At 38.4% G+C, this 19156-nt stretch overlaps 1 protein-coding gene and 1 long non-coding RNA gene across 2 annotated transcripts in view; one reads left to right on the top strand and one right to left on the bottom strand.

Moving 5' to 3' along the window:
• Positions 1-220: 220 nt before the first annotated feature.
• Positions 221-19156, bottom strand: part of LOC150016424 (uncharacterized) — a 46589-nt gene continuing 27653 nt past the window's right edge. Inside the window, exons 2-4 of the long non-coding RNA XR_016509797.1 lie at positions 2638-2850; positions 940-975; positions 221-609 (exon numbers count right to left, since the gene is read on the bottom strand). This is a non-coding gene — a long non-coding RNA (uncharacterized LOC150016424). The remainder of the gene's footprint in view (positions 610-939; positions 976-2637; positions 2851-19156) is intronic.
• Positions 4812-19156, top strand: part of SLC30A4 (solute carrier family 30 member 4) — a 28444-nt gene continuing 14099 nt past the window's right edge. The window contains exons 1-2 of the mRNA XM_090270558.1: positions 4812-5602; positions 10137-10283. Of these exons, the coding sequence (XP_090126684.1) occupies positions 5212-5602; positions 10137-10283 (538 nt within the window). The 5' untranslated portion in view covers positions 4812-5211. The remainder of the gene's footprint in view (positions 5603-10136; positions 10284-19156) is intronic.

Below are 19156 nucleotides of genomic sequence, written 5' to 3'. Positions count from 1 at the left end.
ACTTTATTACACATATACAAGAATAAATTCAAAATGGATTAAAGACTTAAGACTCAAAACTGTAAAACTCCTAGAAGAAAACATAAGCAGTAAAATCTATGATGTCTCTCTTAGCAATATTTTTTCTGATATATCTCTTCAGGCAAGAGAAACAAAAAATAAATAAACAAATGAGACTACATCAAACTAAAAATCTTCTGTGCAGTAAAGGAAACCATCAACGAAATGAAAAGACAACTTACTGAATGAAAGAAGGTATTAGCCAATGATATAAGAGGTTAAGATCCAAAATTTATAAAGAATTCATTACAACTCAATAGCAGAAAAAACCAACAATCCAATTAAAAAATGGGCAGAGGACCTGAATAGGCACTTCTCCAAAGAGGACATACATATGGCCAGTAGACCTAAGAAAAAATTTTCAATATCACCAGTCCTCAGAGATATGCAAATTAAAATATGAGATATTACCTCACACCTCTCAGAATGGCTATCATCAATAAATCTACAAACAAGTGCTGGTGAGGATGTGGAGAAAAGGGAACCCTTGTGCACTATTGACCGGAATGCAGATTGGTTCAGCCACTATGGGAAACACTATGCAGTTACCTCAAAAAATTAAAAAAGGAATGTTTACTTTTAAAACTAAGGAAAGACAAAAACAAAAGTATGAAATCAACTTGATCAAGTAGGTTTCAGCCTGCAGTTTGGTTTGCCTGACAGGGTATATGGACTCCCAGGCAGGAGATCTCCCTTAATTCCTTCCTGTCCAAGAAGGTAATTTGCCTGTTTTGGGACAATTCTTTTATCTACTTTAGGTCCTTCTTCCCCTCCCCTGGAGAAGAAATTAAACTGAATCCTTAGCTACTCTGTTACCAGAGTAATCCATAGAAGAAAGAAATTATGATATTCACCATAGTCGTGTATCCCATTACTAACCCTTGTTCACATGCATCCAATAGTTTTCATCCCCTCCTGGAAAAAAAAAAAAAAAAAAAGAGTACACATTCCAACAACATCCTATGGGAACCTACATACTCCAATGGAGAAAGTTCTCAAGATGAAAAATATGCAGCATTTGAACCTGTCAACTAAATGGTACCTTTTTCCATCTTCAACTTTTTAAAAAATTTCTACTTTTTTTCCCTTCATTTCCAAGAGGGATTTCACAAGATGATGCTAAGGTCTCAAAGTGTTGGCAAATCTTCGATGTATGAACTAGGGATCTCTCATAGCATACCTCCATGGAATCTAGATGCCTTCTGTAAATCATTCCATTTGTGTGCAGAAAGAAACCAAGGGGGACAATATAAAATAATGGTTAAGAGCTGGAGCTCTGAAACCAAATGGCTCTGGAATTGAGTTCCTACTGTTTGCTAGCTGCACAACACTGGCCAAGTTATTTAATGTCCCTGAGATTTTGTGTCTTCATCTACTTAAAAAATAATTGGCCCTGGCTGGGTAGTTCAGTGGGTTAAAGCATCATCCCACACACCAAGGTTGCTGGTTCAATCCCCAGTTAGGGCACATACAAGAATCAACCAATGAATGCATAAATAAACGGAACAACAAATCGATGTTCCTCTCTCTCTCGCAAGTCAATAAGTTAAAAAAAATTAAAAATAGTAATAGCTGGCATTGACTGAACCCATGCTATGTGCTAAGAACTACATCTGCTAAGTTTTACATGCTTTACATACATTATCTCATTTAATCCTAACCATGGCCCTGTGAAGCAGATGCTACCATCACTATTTAGTAGTAAGAAAATTGAAGCACGAAGAAGTTAAATAGTTTGTCAGAGATTACATGACTGTAAATGATGAAGCCAGGATTCAAGCACAGGGGTCTGATTCCAAGACCCATGCTTTGAATCATTTCCTTCTTTATAGTGAGGTTCTAAGGATTAAATGAGCTAATATATAAGTTAAGAGCCCTTGTAAAGTGTCTGACACATAAACAAGCATTAAGTAAATGTTAACTACAGTATAATATGTAGCATTGCTATTTGTTCCAAGAACTTTCTGGGCCAGGATATTTTGCATCTATTGCAGTTTATTGCCCTCAGGTATGTGTATCTTGTAATTGATAGGCCTCTGATAGGCCTCTGGTATTACATAAACAATCTGTGTATTATGGGTTACCTAATTAAGAGATGGGCTAAATGGTTGGCAACTTTTTCTTTTGCTCATGAGAAAAAGCTCTTCATATTAGAAAGAGATATGAAGTGTCTTACAAAACAATGGTATACTGAGCAATAGCTAGCAGAACTGCAGGCAGTACCCAGATTATAAATGGTTATATTTCAAAAGTTCATTTGTCTATTGTTATAAACTCTGAATACATAGAAATAAGGCTGCAAATCCTGGTTACATTCCAAGATTTTTGACAGAAGTCTATGTAGTCTGTTTTAAAGCTCAATGATAAAAATCATGCCACTAACCTAAGGGCGGGCCTAGGAACAACAGTCCATGTGATTAAAGAATAAGAAAAGTATCTTTCCTGGTACAAATGAAAGTTGATATAGAGTATATTAGTTATCTACTGCTCTATAACAAATTACCCCTAGATGTACTATATCAAAACAATACACATTTATTATTTCATAGTCTCTGTGGGTGATCTGAGGTGGCTTACCTGGGTAGTTCTGCTCAGGCTCTCTCATGAGGTTTCAGTCAACATCACCCACCCTGCAGTCATTTGAAGGTTTATCTAGGGAGATCCACTTCCAAGATGGCTCACTCACATAGCTGTTGGCAGGATGCCTGTTCTTCATCACATGGCCTTTCCATGGAGCTGCCTGAGTTCCTCATGACAGGGTAGTTCTGGCTTCCTCTAGTACTAGTGATCCTAGAGAACAAGAAGGCAGCTGCAATGCCTTTTATGACCTAGTCTTATAAGTCACACACTGTCACTTCTGCCAGATTCTATTCATTATGGCACGTAATGATTCATAAGAGCAGACCACATTTAGTGAAAAGGGAAGTAAGCTCCTCCTCTTCATGTGAAGTATATACCAGAATTTTTTAATGTATCTTGAAATCACCATGAAGTTTTTTGTTGTCCTCCCATCACTCTCTTTAGGTAGCCAGTTATACAAAATAGTTAAATTGGAAGGCAGAACTTCCCAACAAAGTTCACTGTAAATACTAAAAATAAATAAGTAAATAAATAAAAGATTTTAAAAATCCATGCTCTTGCCTCAACTTATCTTGAAAAATATCTACCCCCTTTCTTTAAATAGAATTTCATTTGAAGAATTTATACTGAAGAGAGAGCTGTCACACTCCTGGAATATCTGTTTTATTTATTTGTATCTCTCAGTAGAATATCATGCAGTATAATAAATTAAAAACAACAAATAACCTACTCCCAAACCAGTGGATTAAGATATTTGGAGTTAGGAAAGCAACCTTCAGTAAGCTTTCTACCTTCTTCTGATAATGACCTACATGCCCTGATTATTGAATGTTTTAGTCTTGGGAACCATCTGATCCAGGTTTCCTAACTTGACTTCCATGGCTTCAGCTCTGTAAGAATATTATGGGATTTCAAGAATGAGGGACTGCCCTGGAATCCAAAAGCATTTGGTGTTCTTGCCCCTGAGATATGCAAAATTCTCAAGCACCATCTGAATTTTTGGAGGAAAATTATGTTTTATATGACGTTTTATTGTATTTTTTGAAACCTGGTGACCCATGTAGACTGTTGTCAAAATACAACATTTATAAACACTGGGTAAGTAGGAGTTTGCACTCTAACTCCAAGTAGAAGCTAGGTGCTTGATCTATACAATGATTACTCCTGACAGTGTTTTGTTATTGTTGTTTTAAATCTTATTTGAGATTTAACCCCATTTGAGAACATAATGAAGTGGAAGGGACTTACTCAAGATAATAACATATGCCCACAAAATTTTGCACATAAATTTAATTCCTCCCAAATCCCTAAAGCCCATCCAGGGAATCACGGGGCAGGGAGGGTATTGTGATGGAGCAATTGCCATTCCATTAAAATTTAGATCTAAATGAGAAGCCTTTTCTTAGAACTTAATGAATTTTAACTTGTTGTTAAACAGAACTAAAGTCCAGAACAGATTTCAGATTTTCTGTGCTTGGATTTAATCTATATTGTGAATACTTGGAGGCAAAAGGAACATGGAGTGAGCACACAGAGAACACCACATATTTGCTGGAAAAAAATAGTAAATATATATTAGGACGCAGAACTGCTGACGACCATAAGCCTAGTCCTCTCCAGGTTGACCTGACTGCAGCAAATTTTGCCAACTTGCCAGAGAGGCAGCAACTCAGGAGAGAAGACTTCCTTCCCACTCAGCAAGAAAGGGCTAAACTGGCTTTCCGAAGAGCATCCTACACCAAGATCCGACGCAAGACTTTCCCTCCTTCGGTAGAGCGAACTCCCAGCCCCGAGCGGAACTGTTTGATTCTACCCACGGAGCCCACGGACCCGTCTTCCACCCACATCTGTCCTACAGCGGGGGAAACTGCAAGAGCCGAACCCGACTGGGGCTTCGCCCGTGAGTGTCCCTCAGGCAGAGGTGCGCTCTGGGGCCGGCAGCCAGAACCCTAGCGAGGGGCTGGGGGCCAGGAGCCGCGTGGGGGAGACGGGGGGGAGATGCGGCGCGCGCCCCTGCCCCGCTCCTCGCTGGCACCTCAGCCCAGCGCCGCGGCCTTCGTGTCTCCGCGTCTACCCCTCCCTCACGCGCCTGGCCCGCGGCCGCTCTGGCGCAGGCGCGCGGTTTCGCGCAGGGAGGGGAGAGGCGGCGGCCGCGGGCGCTGAGCCCGGAACCTGTCAGACCCGCGGAGACTGCCTGGAACTGCGGGCGCTGCCGGCGAGACATCGGCCCCGCTGCCCCGCGGCTCGGGGCCGAGAAGAGCGAGCCGGCCTTGCCGAGCTGGCCCGGGGCGGGGAGATGAGCGACGGCCCTTCGGTGGCTCCCGGGAGAGACGCGCCGCCCCCTCGCGGAGCCGCGGCGCCTCCCAGCTGGCCCTGCGCCCCGCGCTGCCTGGGGCTTCGGAACTTGTGGGCTCCGATGGAGCGCCTTTAATGTAGAAAGCGTTTCGTTTTCCACATGATGGGGAGGGACGCGCAACCGTGCCATCCGGAGCTGGCGCTTCAGTGAAGCAGGAGCCGCCGGCCGTCCGCCTGCGCGGAGCCGTTTGGTGCCGCGGCAGCGCAGCCTCTGCCATGGCCGGATCCGGCGCGTGGAAGCGCCTCAAATCTCTGCTGCGGAAGGATGATGCGCCGCTGTTTTTAAATGACACCAGCGCCTTTGACTTCTCAGACGAGGCGGGGGACGAGGGGTTTTCTCGGTTTAACAAACTTCGAGTTGTGGTGGCCGATGACGGTTCTGAAACCCCGGAAAGGCCTATTAACGGGGCGCACCCGGCCCTCCAGGCCGACGATGATTCCTTACTGGACCAGGACTTACCCTTGACCAACAGTCAGCTGAGCTTGAAGGTGGACCCCTGTGACAACTGCAGCAAACGGAGGGAGCTGCTGAAGCAGAGAAAGGTGAAAACCAGATTGACCATTGCTGCCGTTCTGTACTTGCTTTTCATGATTGGAGAACTTGTAGGTGAGTTGTGTTGCCAACTCACTTGCCACTTCCATTTGTCAAGCTTTAGTTCTACACGTGATTTGAGGTTGAAACTTTCTTTTCATGAAGCTTGCTATTTATCAAGATACTGATCTCTTGTAATGTGAAAAGGCTCCACAGTTCCGAAGTGCAGATCAATCTAAGTACAACATAAATTTATTGTATACCTTCATTATATATTATGCAACTTCCTCTTTTAAAAAAAGAATTGTGATAAAACGCCAGATTAAAATAGCAAGTGATTCAAAAGTTACTTACAATCGTAAAATTTTACAGTATGAGAGGATCTCAGTGAACACCTGCTCCACCTTCTTTTTCGCATAAGGAATCTAAGGGCTCAGAGAGGTTAAATTAGTTGTGAGGAAATTAGGTTGTTAATGGAAGAGCTACATCTCCAGTCCCTGCTCCTTGATTTTTTTTCTGTACATTTGACTTAAGTGGTCTCTTTATACCATTTTCTATTGGATTTATATCTAAGAGGTATGCAAAATTAAATACTACCAACTAACCTGAAAGTTTTTCATTATAAGAAGGCTCTGAAAGGAACCAGAAATAGGGTCCCCCAGAGTTTATGAACTTGGTTTTATTTTTCATTTTTTCATTGTTTAGAGATTAATTTCACAGTCACATCAGTAGAACTGCTAATTTGTCTTAGCATTCATTTACAAAGTGACATTAAAGCAGGGAGTTCATTTTCCCATGTTGTCTCTTAATGATGAACCATGATGAGACAGAGGTGGCAGTCCAGATTTAAAGTGCTGGTGGGAGGTTCAACGTAAGAAAATAGTATACCTTTGTTACTCATTTCCTACCACTCCTCCCCACTGCTTACTTCAGCCACACCAGGCACAACTCAAAAGCTCTTTCCTGCCCTTAAGGCCTTCACACTGGCTGATCTGTCTCAGTGGCTTTCAAAATTCTTTGATATCACTAGAGTAAGAAACACAATGAACATTGTGACTTGTGTAGCTGTGCATCATACATATGTATCTATATGCACACACACGCACATATAAATATATGTATAACTGAAACAGAAGTTTTATTTCATGCTGTGTGTTCTAATATTTTTCCAGTTGTGGACCCACCCCACTTAGTAGATGTCATGGTCCACAAAAAGAGCAGGGTCTGCAGTTTGAAAAACATTGCTTTATGTGGACTGCCTTCTCCCAAATCTTCTCTTGGCTGGCTTCTTGTTATTTGTGTCTCATCTCAAAAGATACCTCTGAGAGTCCTTATCTGACTGACTAAAGTTAACCTTTCTTCTCCCCTTTTCCCTCCCCAACTTGAAAAGCCCTCAACATCTGAGATTACCTTTTTTGTATATTTACTTGTTTAATATCTTTCTCTACTGAATTATAAGCTGAATTCCCAGCACCTAGAACAATGATTGGCACAGAGTAGATAACTCATTTACATTTCTGTTGAATTAATTTTTATTGCGTTAGAGAATTATAAATGCTTAAGCTGTGAAGAAATTAAAAGAATGGGATTGAAGCTGTGGCCAGGTAAGGCATGGTGTTAGCAGACAAAAATTCAATGACTTACACAAATTCATATAACTACAATATTGAGTTATTCAGAGTTAGTGATTGTTTAAGTTAATATTCAGTAATTGAAGTTTAAGTCATATTAATCACAATTTCCCCCTGTAAAATTAATTTAGAGTTTATTTTGCCTAAGTAAAAATTATTAAGATATAATTGTCCTGACTTAACATTTGTGAAATCTCTCATTTGGCAAATGTTTTGTGAAAGCCACACTAAGCATTTCCTTTCAAATACTGACTTTATTTTCAAATATGAAAATCTTTTATTAAACAGTACAGAGATGCTAGCACTTAGGATAAGCATTCACAATATTGTTGATTGTTATATAAAATTAAATTGTATATAGTACAGCATTTATTAAGGTATGTCAAAAGAACTTAGAAATAAAGCACTTCAGTAAGCATGGAGTAATTTTTAAAATGAAGTAATTTGAAGATTGAAAGAGGAAACACTTTTGAATCTGGCTTTGTCACTAACTTGCTCTGAGACCTTAGACAAGGTCCATTCTTCCTTTCAGGAATTATTTTTTGAGTATTTTCTACACATCAGGCACTGTGCTATGTGTTCTGGATATAAAATGGAGAACAGAAGTATTATGATCCCTACTATTTGAAGCATTTAATCTAATGGAGGACACAAGTGTTAAACAAATAAACACACAAATAAATTTAAAATTCAAGAGGTATTAAGTGCTAAGAAGAAAAAGAACAAGGTACTGTAAGACATAGTAACCAGTGAGACATACTTAATGTATGAGCCAGGTACAGTTAAACTGAAAACAAACAAACAAAAAAGGAATAGTAGGAGTTATTCAAGCAAATGGAGTCGAGGAGTTTTCCAAGTGAAGAGAACAACATTTACAAAGGTCCTAAAACGGACCTTTTAAAAGAACCTAAAAAGAAGGCCAGTCTGGCTGGAATATATTAAGCAAGAGGGAAACAGGCAAGGGCACCAGATCAGGCAGGTCCTGATAGACAAATGAGTGCAGTTTTTAATTCTAAATGCAATGGGAAGCCAGTGAAGGCTTTTAAGTGAAGAGTGACATAATGGGATTTACCTTTTTAAAAGATTATGCTGGCTCTTATTTGGAGACTGGATTGGAGAGTGCAAGAATGGAAGCAAGTAAAATTATTGCAGAGATCCAGACAAGAGATGATTATGGCTAAAATGGATGGAGAAAAGTGTACTGATTCAGAAACATTCTAGAGGTAACATTGACAAACTTCGCTAGTGGTGTGGATATGGGGGTTGATGGGAGAGCAGTGTCAGGAATAATTCTAAAGTTTCTCATTTAAGCAGTTGAGTGTATGGGAATGTATGTCACTTATGAAGCAGGGAGAAAATACAGAGCAGCATTTAGACACAGTTGTTTTAAACATGTTATCATATGTATGTGAAATAGTCAAGTAAAGATGTTGTAAGCATATGAGTCTATAGTTCAGAAGAGAGATCAAGGTAGAGATATAGTATGCAATGCCATAAGAATGGAAACCATCACCTATAAGAATGGAAACCATCACCTAGAGAGCCCAAGCCTGGAGGAACTCCAACTTTAGAAGCCAGGCAGAAGGCAAACAGGTATCCCAGAATCCAAGAAAAGAGAATATTTCAAAGTGTCAATAAATAAGTTCAAGCTGCAAGAGGTCCAGTAAGATGAGGACTAAAATATTCTTGGGGTTTAGTAACAGAGTTATTGATTAGTTTTAACAACTGCATTTTTATTGGAAGTGAAAAAGATTAAAAAGTGAATGCAAAAAGACCTCCAAGTAAAGCCTCTCTTAAACTTACAATAAAGGGATTTTTAAATATATATATATAATCTCCAAAAAGATGTGGAAAACTGGGGAGGGGACAATAGCAGCACAAATTCAAGAAAATAGGAAGTAAACTGATAAAAGAGGTAACTGACTTACTAGATCCAAGAAAGCCAACTCCTAAGCAAGTAGCAGGGAAAGCCAAGAACCAACTTAATGCATCAGAGACACATAAAGAACTTACTCAAACACAAATTACTGGGCCAGAGTTTCTAATTAAGTAGTTCTGGGATAGGGCCTGTGAATTTGCATTTCAAACAAGTTCACTGGAGATGCTGATACTGCTGATCTGGGGACCACTGTTGAGAACTACTATACTAGACACTCCTAAGTAGGGCCAGAACTGGTTGCAGCAGATACCCCTAAAGAGGAAGGCCAACGTAAGAAACTCTAGTTAAAACCTGTTTAAGACACAGTCAGACATAATAGTGTACTGATATAATTAGTATCCACAGAGATAAGACCATGTACCATGAAATAAGAATAGGCTGCTTTAAAAAAGAAATTCAGGTTTTTATAAAAGAGCTTTTAAACAATAAACATAATTAAAAGGGGTTTTGTTTCATAAAAAAATTTTTTTAACTCCACAGAAAAGTTAAAAGATGAACTAAGGCAATTGTTTAGTCCTTTTATCCCTCTTTTAGGAGATATTGTTGTGTGTAACCAAATGAGTCAGTTATTTTTATCTTTTGTTTTGAACTAATGTACATTTTATGAGTTTCTTCTATTTAATTTTATGTTCAAACCCTCCCAAACAAGTGGATACCTACTTTTTCTTGAGTTTTATTATGATATTTAGATATTGTGGTTATTAATTTCACTGTTTTATAGTAGAATTAGTTGGTTGAGTAAAAGCTGCAGTGCTAAAACACAAAACTTATGTTTTACCCTGCAGTTTAGTGGTTCTTATCTTTTTTAAGGTTATTACTTCTCAGAGAATCTGTTCATAGAAATGGACATACTCACTAGAAAAATATGTGCATATTTAATGTTTTGCATAAAATTTCAGGTACCTTGATTTCATTGTAAAAGGATAAAGATTTAGTCAGAAGTTCATGTTTTGTAGGATGTTACATATTTTTGTCTTGACTGCTTACATTTTTTATTTTAGTTAACTTAATCCTTCTTCCCTCTCATCCTTACTCTAAGGTGGATACATTGCAAATAGCCTAGCAATCATGACAGATGCTCTTCATATGTTAACTGACCTAAGTGCTATTATACTGACCCTTCTTGCTTTGTGGCTGTCCTCAAAATCACCAACAAAAAGATTCACCTTTGGATTTCATCGCTTAGGTAGGTAATTGAGAGGTTTTTTCGTTTATAAAATTTTATGGTAAAACAATAATGAACTATATATATAACCTTTGATTAACTGAAATCTTTCTGGTGCTAAGCCTATTGAAATAGATGAACAAAGCAAATAAAACTAGGTGAACAGGATTTATTCAGATATATATCTTTCTGTGTATGTTCAGCCCAGTCAGCTAAACACTTTATACATATAAAATTATGGCAGAGGGACTTCCGTTCAAGATGGCGGCATAGATAGACATGGCTCGCCTCATTGCACAATCACATCAAATTTACAGCTAAATTATAGAACAACCATGACTCAGAACTGGCAGAAATTGAGTTGAGTCAAGTCTGAAAACTATGGAATTAAGGAAACCATATCCATCAGGACTGGTAGGAGGGGCAGAGATGCAGAATGTGCTGGTCCCACATCCACGTGTGGTGAATAAAAATTCAAGAGGGATATCTCAGGAGCAAGGAGTCCCAGCCCCATACCAGGCCCACCAGCCCAGGGTTCCAATGCCTGGAAGATAAGTCCCCACAACTTCTGGCTGTAAAAACCAGCAGGTATTGAGTCAGTGGAAGAAGCTTCTGGGAGTCCCAAGCAGTTCCTCTTAAAGAACCCACACACAAACTTGCTCAGACTCACTAACTCTGAGCTCCAGTACCACAGCAGCAGCTTGAAAGGCACCAGTGGCATACAGGAGGAAAACTGAAGTGTATGGCATCAAAGCAAGAGCTAGAGGACATATTTCTCCCAGACAGAAAGAGGGGCAGAGCCACACTGCTGGCAGGCAGATGCCACATCTGAGACTCCATCAACCTGGCAAATGTGCCCTGCCCTGGAGATCCCTTGAGACTGTCCCACCCAATTTACAGCTGTTAACAGCTTTTCCATATGAATGGCTGGTCTTAGCTAGTGCTTCACAACTAAGTAAATCCTCTCAAACAAGCAACAGCCACATCAGTAGTGCCCAACATCCCTACCTCTTGCTAAGTGGCCACAGGCACAGCACTAGCCGCAGCCAGCCTAGAATCGAAGCTTGGCTTCACCTGGGAATCTCCAAGCCCAGCACAGGTAGCAGCCATCTCAGATTGCTTTACAGCTCAGGAAGGATGCTCCAGGCAAAACACAAGTGGGGGCTGATCTTGGCCTGCACCACCAGGACCAGCCCCCGCAGCGGACAGCTATAGACCATGTGAGAGCACCACCACGCTACCCCCACTCAGCGGACCCTCCACAGAGGGTGGAGGTTGGTAGTCAGTGGTCATAGCCAGACCTTACAGCTGAATGGCCTGGGTAAACCCCTCCCATTGATCTCTCTACAGCAAACAAAACTCAGCTACAAGAGGAGGGTATACTCATCCCACACGAAGGGCACACCTCAAGTATCCAGCTTGGGTGATAGGGGAGGCTGTGCCACTGGACCCTATAGGACACCTATTACATTAGGCCACACTACCAAGACACAGAGTCATAGCAGCTGTACCTAATACATAGAAACAAACACAGAGAGGCTGCCAAAATGAAGAAATTTAAAAAAATGGCCCAAATGAAGGAACAGATCAGAACACCAGAAAGAGAACTAAACAAAATGAAAATAAGCAATCTATCAAATGCAGAGTTCAAAACACTGGTTATAAGGATGTTCAAGGAACTTAGGACCTCAACAGCATAAAAAATATCCAGTCAGGAATGAAGGATACACTAAGAACAATTTATTGGGTAAAACAGTAGAGTGAATGAAGCCAAGAATCAAATCAATGATCTGGAACATAACAAAACAAAAAAAAAACAATCAGTGAGAACAACAAGAAGAAAAAAGAATCAAAGGAAAAAGGACAGTGTAAGCAGCCTCTGGGACAATTTCAAGCATTCCAACATTCAAATCATAGGGGTGCCAGAAGGAGAAGGGAAAGACCAAGAAATTGGAAATCTATTTAAAAAAATAATGAAAGAAAACTTCCCTAATTTGGTGAAGGAAATAGACATGCAAGTCCAGGAAGTACAGAGAGTCCCAAACAAGATGGATGCAAAGAGGCACATGCCAATATACAGCATAAGTAAAAAGCCAAAGGTTAAAGATAAAGAGAGAATCTTAAAAGCACAAGAAAATCAGTTATCTATAGGAGAGTTCCCATAAGACCGTCAGCCAATTTCTCAAAAGAAACTTTACAGACTAGAAGGTGTTGGCAAGAAATATTCAGAGTCATGAAAAGCAGGGACCTACACCAAGATTGCTCTACCCAGCATAGATATCATTTAGAATCAAAGGGCAGATAAAGAGCTTCCCAGACAAGAAAAAACTAAAGTTCATCATCACCAAACCATTATTATATGAAATGTTAAGGGGACTTATTTAAGAAAAAGAAGATCAGAATTATGAACAATAAAATAGCAATAAATACATATCTATCCACAATTGAATCTAAAAAATAAACTCAGCAAAGAACAGAGACAGAACCATGGATACAGAGAGCTTTTTGATGGTTGCCAGATGGGAGCGGGGTGTAGGGGAATGGGTGAAGAGGTGAGGGGTTTAAGAAGTACAAATAGGTAGTTACAGAATAGCCATGGGGATGTAAAGTACAGTATAGGAAATGGAGTAGCCAAAGAACTTATACACATGGCCTATGGACATGAACAACGGTGGAGGGCTTGCCTGAGGGAGTTGGGGGTGTTGCGTGGAGGGGGGCAAATGGGGAAAAATTGAGACAACTGTAATAGCATACTCAATAAAATATAATTTAGAAAATTATTCAGTAATCATTAATTTTTAAATGTGTTCCCTACATCCTGAAGATGTTATCAGAAAATAGTTTACCTTCACTTTATTGAACCAAGCAAAACCACGTGAGTTTAATTGATTAATGAGCATTAGCTTCTTTCTTTCACTTAGGTTATTCCAACCAAGGCTACTGTAGCCCTGATTTTAAACATTACTATAATACATATACCATATACGTATACTGAATGGCTTACCTTCATTGAGGCATTGTATCAACGTAATTCTGTAAATGCTCGCAAAAATCTTTGCTTGACCAGACTCTAGTCAGCCTACTGAACATTCTCCCAAGCCCCTCTGTGCATGTCTTGTAAAATCTAGTTTTAGCAAGAACGTTGCTTAAGCCAATTTAACAGAACTTCCCACTCTCAATATCTGACGGGTTACCCTCAGGTGATGATCTGTCTTCAGCAAGAATTCTGTTAGATCAATTTAACCAGAATCCCCCTTAGTCCTGTTCCCTCTTAGTAATTTTCCATCCACAGACTCCCACTCTGCTTCTTGGCTATTAATTCCTACTTGCCCACGCAGTATTCAGAGTTGAACCCAAACTGTCTCCCCGACTGCAGAATTCCATTGCAATGGTCCCTATGCCTATCTCAGTAACTTCTTCCCCCATTGAATAAAGTCTTCTTTATCATGTTTTAGTACACATATTTTATTTTTATATTTTTAACAAATATTAATATTTAACTAAGGTTTAAAATCATATGTAATCATGCAAAACTGTTCTTCTTGCTTTGTTACTGTTTTAAAATTTTTGCTTATTTTAAAAACACATAAAATAGCTGCCTGAGTTATTATATGAAGAGCCACATGACCACATGTCATTTGCTTAGAACCCAAAGGTTGACATTTAGGTAGCTTCAGCAAAATCTCTCTTAAAGAACTGGAATTAACATATTGTCATTTTATTTTGTGGAGAGACTGACACTCTTGGCTAATATGGCTATCAGTTCTTACCCTTACTTTTTAGCCTAATATTAACTCAACATCTAGGTTTTCTAAAATTTAACACTTTGACTTGCCACACTAGGGGAAAAAAAAAAAAAAAAGAGTTTTCCCTACAGCCACAATGTTTTATTACAGAAATAGAATAAAAACATTGAAAACAAAATATTTCATTGTGATTTGTTGAAAAAATAATGGGAAAACTTGGAAACAGTTCATAAAGGAAGTGTTTTTGTTTACATGTCAGATTTAGTGAAATTTAAAGGTTAAAATAAATAGTAAATAAATTAACTTCTATTCATTTGACCCATGTTTTTAAGTTGCTAATATTAATTTAACAATAACACCATCAGTAAGTAAGATTTTTACGAACCATCTGCAGGGTTTTATCCATGAGGCCACTCTTCATGTAATATGTATGTTATAGCATGGTAGTGTGAGTTGCCTGTGCACCACGAGGCACCCAAGGTAAAGTGATGCGTCAGTTGTGTATGCTTCACAAGGCTCTGGGCTTAAAACTAGGGTGACTTAAGTATAACTTACATGGCAGTTAATGTGTTAATTACTGGGTCTTCTAGTATATAACTTGACATTGCAGCTGAATAGCTCTGTTCCAAGTAGCTATCCAAGTCATCTGGTTGGGAAATTATCTAGTATCTTACCTTCAGCACTCTCAACTGCTGTGCAAGAGAGCTAAAGCCCAGAGTGAGGTTTTCTGCAATTTTTTAAGCCACTGCATAATGCATTTGGATGTGTTCCTAAAAGAAACCCCACTTCTTTCCAACATATTATTCAATTGTTAATTGATTGACTTGGAGGATATTTTTTTTAACAACTTTAAAATTATTTTCAAAGTTTATTTTTTTTTTGTGGTTTAAACACCTGCAATTCAAGATCTAAAACATAGCATGGAATGGGGACTTTTACCCTCTAGCACTATTTCAAAGACCACATTTCATTTAATAGCTCTGTGGTTCTTAACCTCTTTTTAGGATATGGACTCCTTGGAACTCTGATGAAGACAGTGGCATTCTACTCCAAAAACATGCAGTAGCAGAACATAGAAAGTCCTGCATATTGGTTAAAAACCAATAATCATGAAACCTTTGTTCTCAAACTTATTTCCAGAAAACTGTTTGAGAAGCAACTTGTTTGAAAACCAGACCTCCTTTGTTTGTGGCCTGAGTGATGTGTGACTCATCATATAGGTATCAGCATGAAAGGGTTGTTGGATAGAGAACCAAGACCCAAAGTTTTGTTAGACAACTGAGACATTTTTTCCGTGAACAACTTGGTCAAGAACCTAATTGTTTAAGAACGAAGACATTAGAGAACCGAGGTTTGACTATAGTTACTACTTATCTAGATAGTCACTTTGTTTACTCATAAATGTAAGCACTATGAAAAAAATGAGAGAAACTACAACTCACTGGTCCTATTGTGTCTCTGAACATTTCTACAGAAAGTCAGATCTTTCCTGTTCCTTAAAAGTTCTAAGTTCAAGATGGTGGACTAAATATCAGCATTTGAGCCCTGTCTCTCCTGAGAATCCATTGAAATAAAAAGTACCAAAACAACAAAGAGAAGCAGATGTTTGGGTCACTGGTAAACAAGAAATTTCCAGAGATATCTGGAAATTAGAAAGTAGATGGGAGTGGGATGAAGGAGAAAACAAGCCAAGAAGCTGTAGCGTAGAGTACACTGAGCTAGGAACTGGATCAGCCCAACAGATCTCCAAAGAAGGCTCAGGCAGAGATGATCAGAAGTGAGAATTGGGGCTGAAAACAAGGAAAGTTAATTAAAATGACTATAAATATGAAAGTGTTCCCACTAATTCCCTATGCTCCTACCTTCCTTCCCACCCCCACTTCCACTCAAGCAGCCTGCATTTTCCCCACTGTAAAATAGTTCTTCATGAAAGAAATTGAACAGAATGTTTGAGGCTTCTAGTGCAGATGTTGATTCTCCAAAAGAAGACTTTTTCACACTAGAATCAGGGTTCTACAGCCTTATAGCTTGGCTCCCCACCTACTCACCCTAAACTACAGTACAGTAATACACTGGTCCTAGTCTGCACTGCCCTACACTCCTTATTAGTAACCATTTTAATTAATTGATGGCTTATCCTTCTAGCATTTTCTTTTTACTAAGGATAGTTCCCCTGTTCTTCTGCACTAAGTGTTGAAGTGACAACCAAGGATTTCTTTGACAAATGAGAAAAACCAGCAGCATGAAAAAAAAAAAATGAAGAAAACTGATAGAAAACTTAGTCCTAGAAAAAAAGAGAGAGAACTTAAGAAACAGAAGAAAATGTTTTAAATTATCTTACTAATATGCTCAGAAAAATGAAACTGTAAAATATTTTGAAAAGAAACATAAGAAAAAGCTTTTTGAAGCAAATATTGCTGAAATTAAAAACAAAGAAAAACAAGAAAGTCTCCCAGAATGTAGAACAAAAAAATAAAAACAGGAGGAAAAAGTTAAAAACTACAACAGAACAATCTAGAGGATTCAAAGTTGTACTCTTAAGAACCTCAGAAAAAGTGAACTGAAAAAATAAAAAGAAATGACTGCTTAATGGGTATAGAATTTCTCTTTGAGGCCACGAGCATGTTCTGGAGTTAGTGGTGATTGTTGCATAACCTTGTGTTTATACTAAAAGCCACTAAATTCTATACACTTTAAAATTGTTAAAATGGTGAATTTTATATTATGTGAATTTTATCTAAAAGTTAAGTCATTTTATAAAATAAAAGGAAGAGAATTGTTATCATATAGATAGATGAGTATTTTCTGGAGCTAAGGAGGGACTCAGCCTTCACAGTAGAAGGGCCTTTGGGGATCTTCTTTGTATTCCAAAATTTTATGAGTCTTTATCTAGGTCAGTGGTTCTCAACCTGTTGGTCACGACCCCTTTGGGGGTCAAATGACCCTTTCACAGGGGTCGCCTAAGACCATCGGAAAACACATACATAATTACATATTGTTTTTGTGATTAATCACTGTGCTTTAGTTATGGTTGGGGGTCACCACAACATGAGGAACTGTATTAAACGGTTGCGGCATTAGGAAGGTTGAGAACCACTGATCTAGATATATAATTTATTTCACTTATTCTATTCTTTGAAGTACTAATGGAAGTAATAGGAGAAAAACTTATGGTGACTTGTGGATGATGAAAAAGACAAAAGATATGTAGAATTGAATAAAGCTATAAACCAAAACAGTGGGCTGCCCCTGTGTGCTACAAAAGACTATTGCTTCATGTATAATGGCTCACAAAGTTCTGTGGGAGAAGGTGTGTTTACATTGGATCTCCAATATCAAGAGTTGGGGATTCAGGTCCTAAAGAACATTGCAGAAGGAATCCCTCTAGGAAATTTCTAGTTTGTTACTATTGTTGATTTTTTTGTTTGATGGCATAGGGGATAAGACAGGTTTGGTGTTTTTCTTTCTTGATTTATTTTATAAATATGTAAAACATGTTGAGAAAGTAAAAAATTATTTTTAAAATAAAAAAATTGTAGAGAAGTCTTCCTTTCATTCTGTCCCCTCCAACCCAGGCCTCCTACCCCACTGCTTCTTAGTAACCATTTAAATTATGATAGTTTCTGGCCTATCCTCACAGCATTTCTTTTTGAAAGTAAGCAAATACATCCTATACATGTTCCTATCCTGCTATCTGCCACCCTTTCTTTTACAAAAGGCAGCATACCGTATACCCAGCTCTAGATCTGGATGAGTATCTGTGAATGATAGTCAGACATTGGTAGTATCATTTTCTTTATTTCCTTTTTGTTTTCTCATAACACTTTATACATACATAATAACACATCACATTTTATAGCTATTTTTAATGCAACTTTGTCTCCTTCTGGACCATGAATTAAGTAAGGACAGGAACACATAATATTAAACTTCATGTATCTGATGCTAATAAGTGCTGTATATGAGACTATTAATTGAATTGTTGCATATTCAGGCTAAGTAAATAAGTATATGAAAACGGTGAAACAGATAATTTACTATAGTTAATGATCCTCAAATTATTTGAGGTAAATCAAATCAATTTCCAAACTGGGAATAGGGGTATTTTTGAAACTCTGGGATTAAAATACTTGAGACTTGAAAATATTCATCTATAATTCTGAAACTGTGATCATGTTCACAAACTAAACTGTACAAATTTGTTTGATCCATAACATAGCTGTGCAAAGCAGCCTGACCTATAGGTCCTTTTGACTAATTAAGAAATTAGAAGATTTTTCTTCCTTATCTTAGGGGCTGGTCTTATTTGTTTGGGAACTTACCACTTTTAGAGTTTTGTGGTTAAATTGTCTTTGGTTCAAATCTGACATATGCTGTTTTACTAGCTATATGGCCTTTTGGAGGATAATTTAATTTACCTGAGTATGACTTTCTTCTGTAAAATAAGGATGGAAATACTTGTATTACAGAATTGTAAAAAATATATGAGGTAAGGTGGTAAGGTCTAAGTACCTAATGTAGTTCCTGGCACAGAATACATTTCCAATAAATGTTAGTTTTTGTCGTCTTCCTTCCCTCTTCTACTGCCAGTATATCATCTTACACAGACTTTATATATCTCTCAAAATGACCCCTGCTTCTAAAGTGCCTGCCTTCCTTTTGCCCCATAATGACAATTCTTATTCTCTCAGCATGACTGTCTCAGCTTTTAAGAGATGTGCTTTTGTCTCAGGTCTTTAGTAACATTTTTGGCAGTACAATAAAATTTATTTTAGCAAAAATCATTCAGTCAAGGTGAGAGAAAAGTAGTTTTAGATTTGAAGGGTAAGCCCAGGTGGCTGTCCCAGGAATCAGTTCCACTCTGTTGGTACTTTCCTTTCTTTCATGTGAACTCAGATTGTGTAAAATCACTCAGGTTTTTCTTTTTCTTTTCATTTCTTTCTTTTCTTTATTCCTTTCCATGAGCTGCAGTGGCTGCTCTTTTGTGGGATGAGGGAGAGAAGGGTAGAAACCATATGTGAGTTATTTTTAAATGCCTGCATTTATTTGACTGTGGGTATGCCATCTTATTCTGGAAGTCAATAAAACTTAGAACTTAATGAAACCACGCTGTGAGAGAAATCCCACTGCTCCTTAGGAGGAATGGCA

The sequence above is a fragment of the Furipterus horrens genome, unplaced genomic scaffold (assembly GCF_987537825.1).
Source record: "Furipterus horrens unplaced genomic scaffold, mFurHor1.1.pri manual_scaffold_3, whole genome shotgun sequence".
Lineage (NCBI taxonomy): Eukaryota > Metazoa > Chordata > Mammalia > Chiroptera > Furipteridae > Furipterus > Furipterus horrens.
This window is presented reverse-complemented; position numbering and strand designations above follow the sequence as displayed.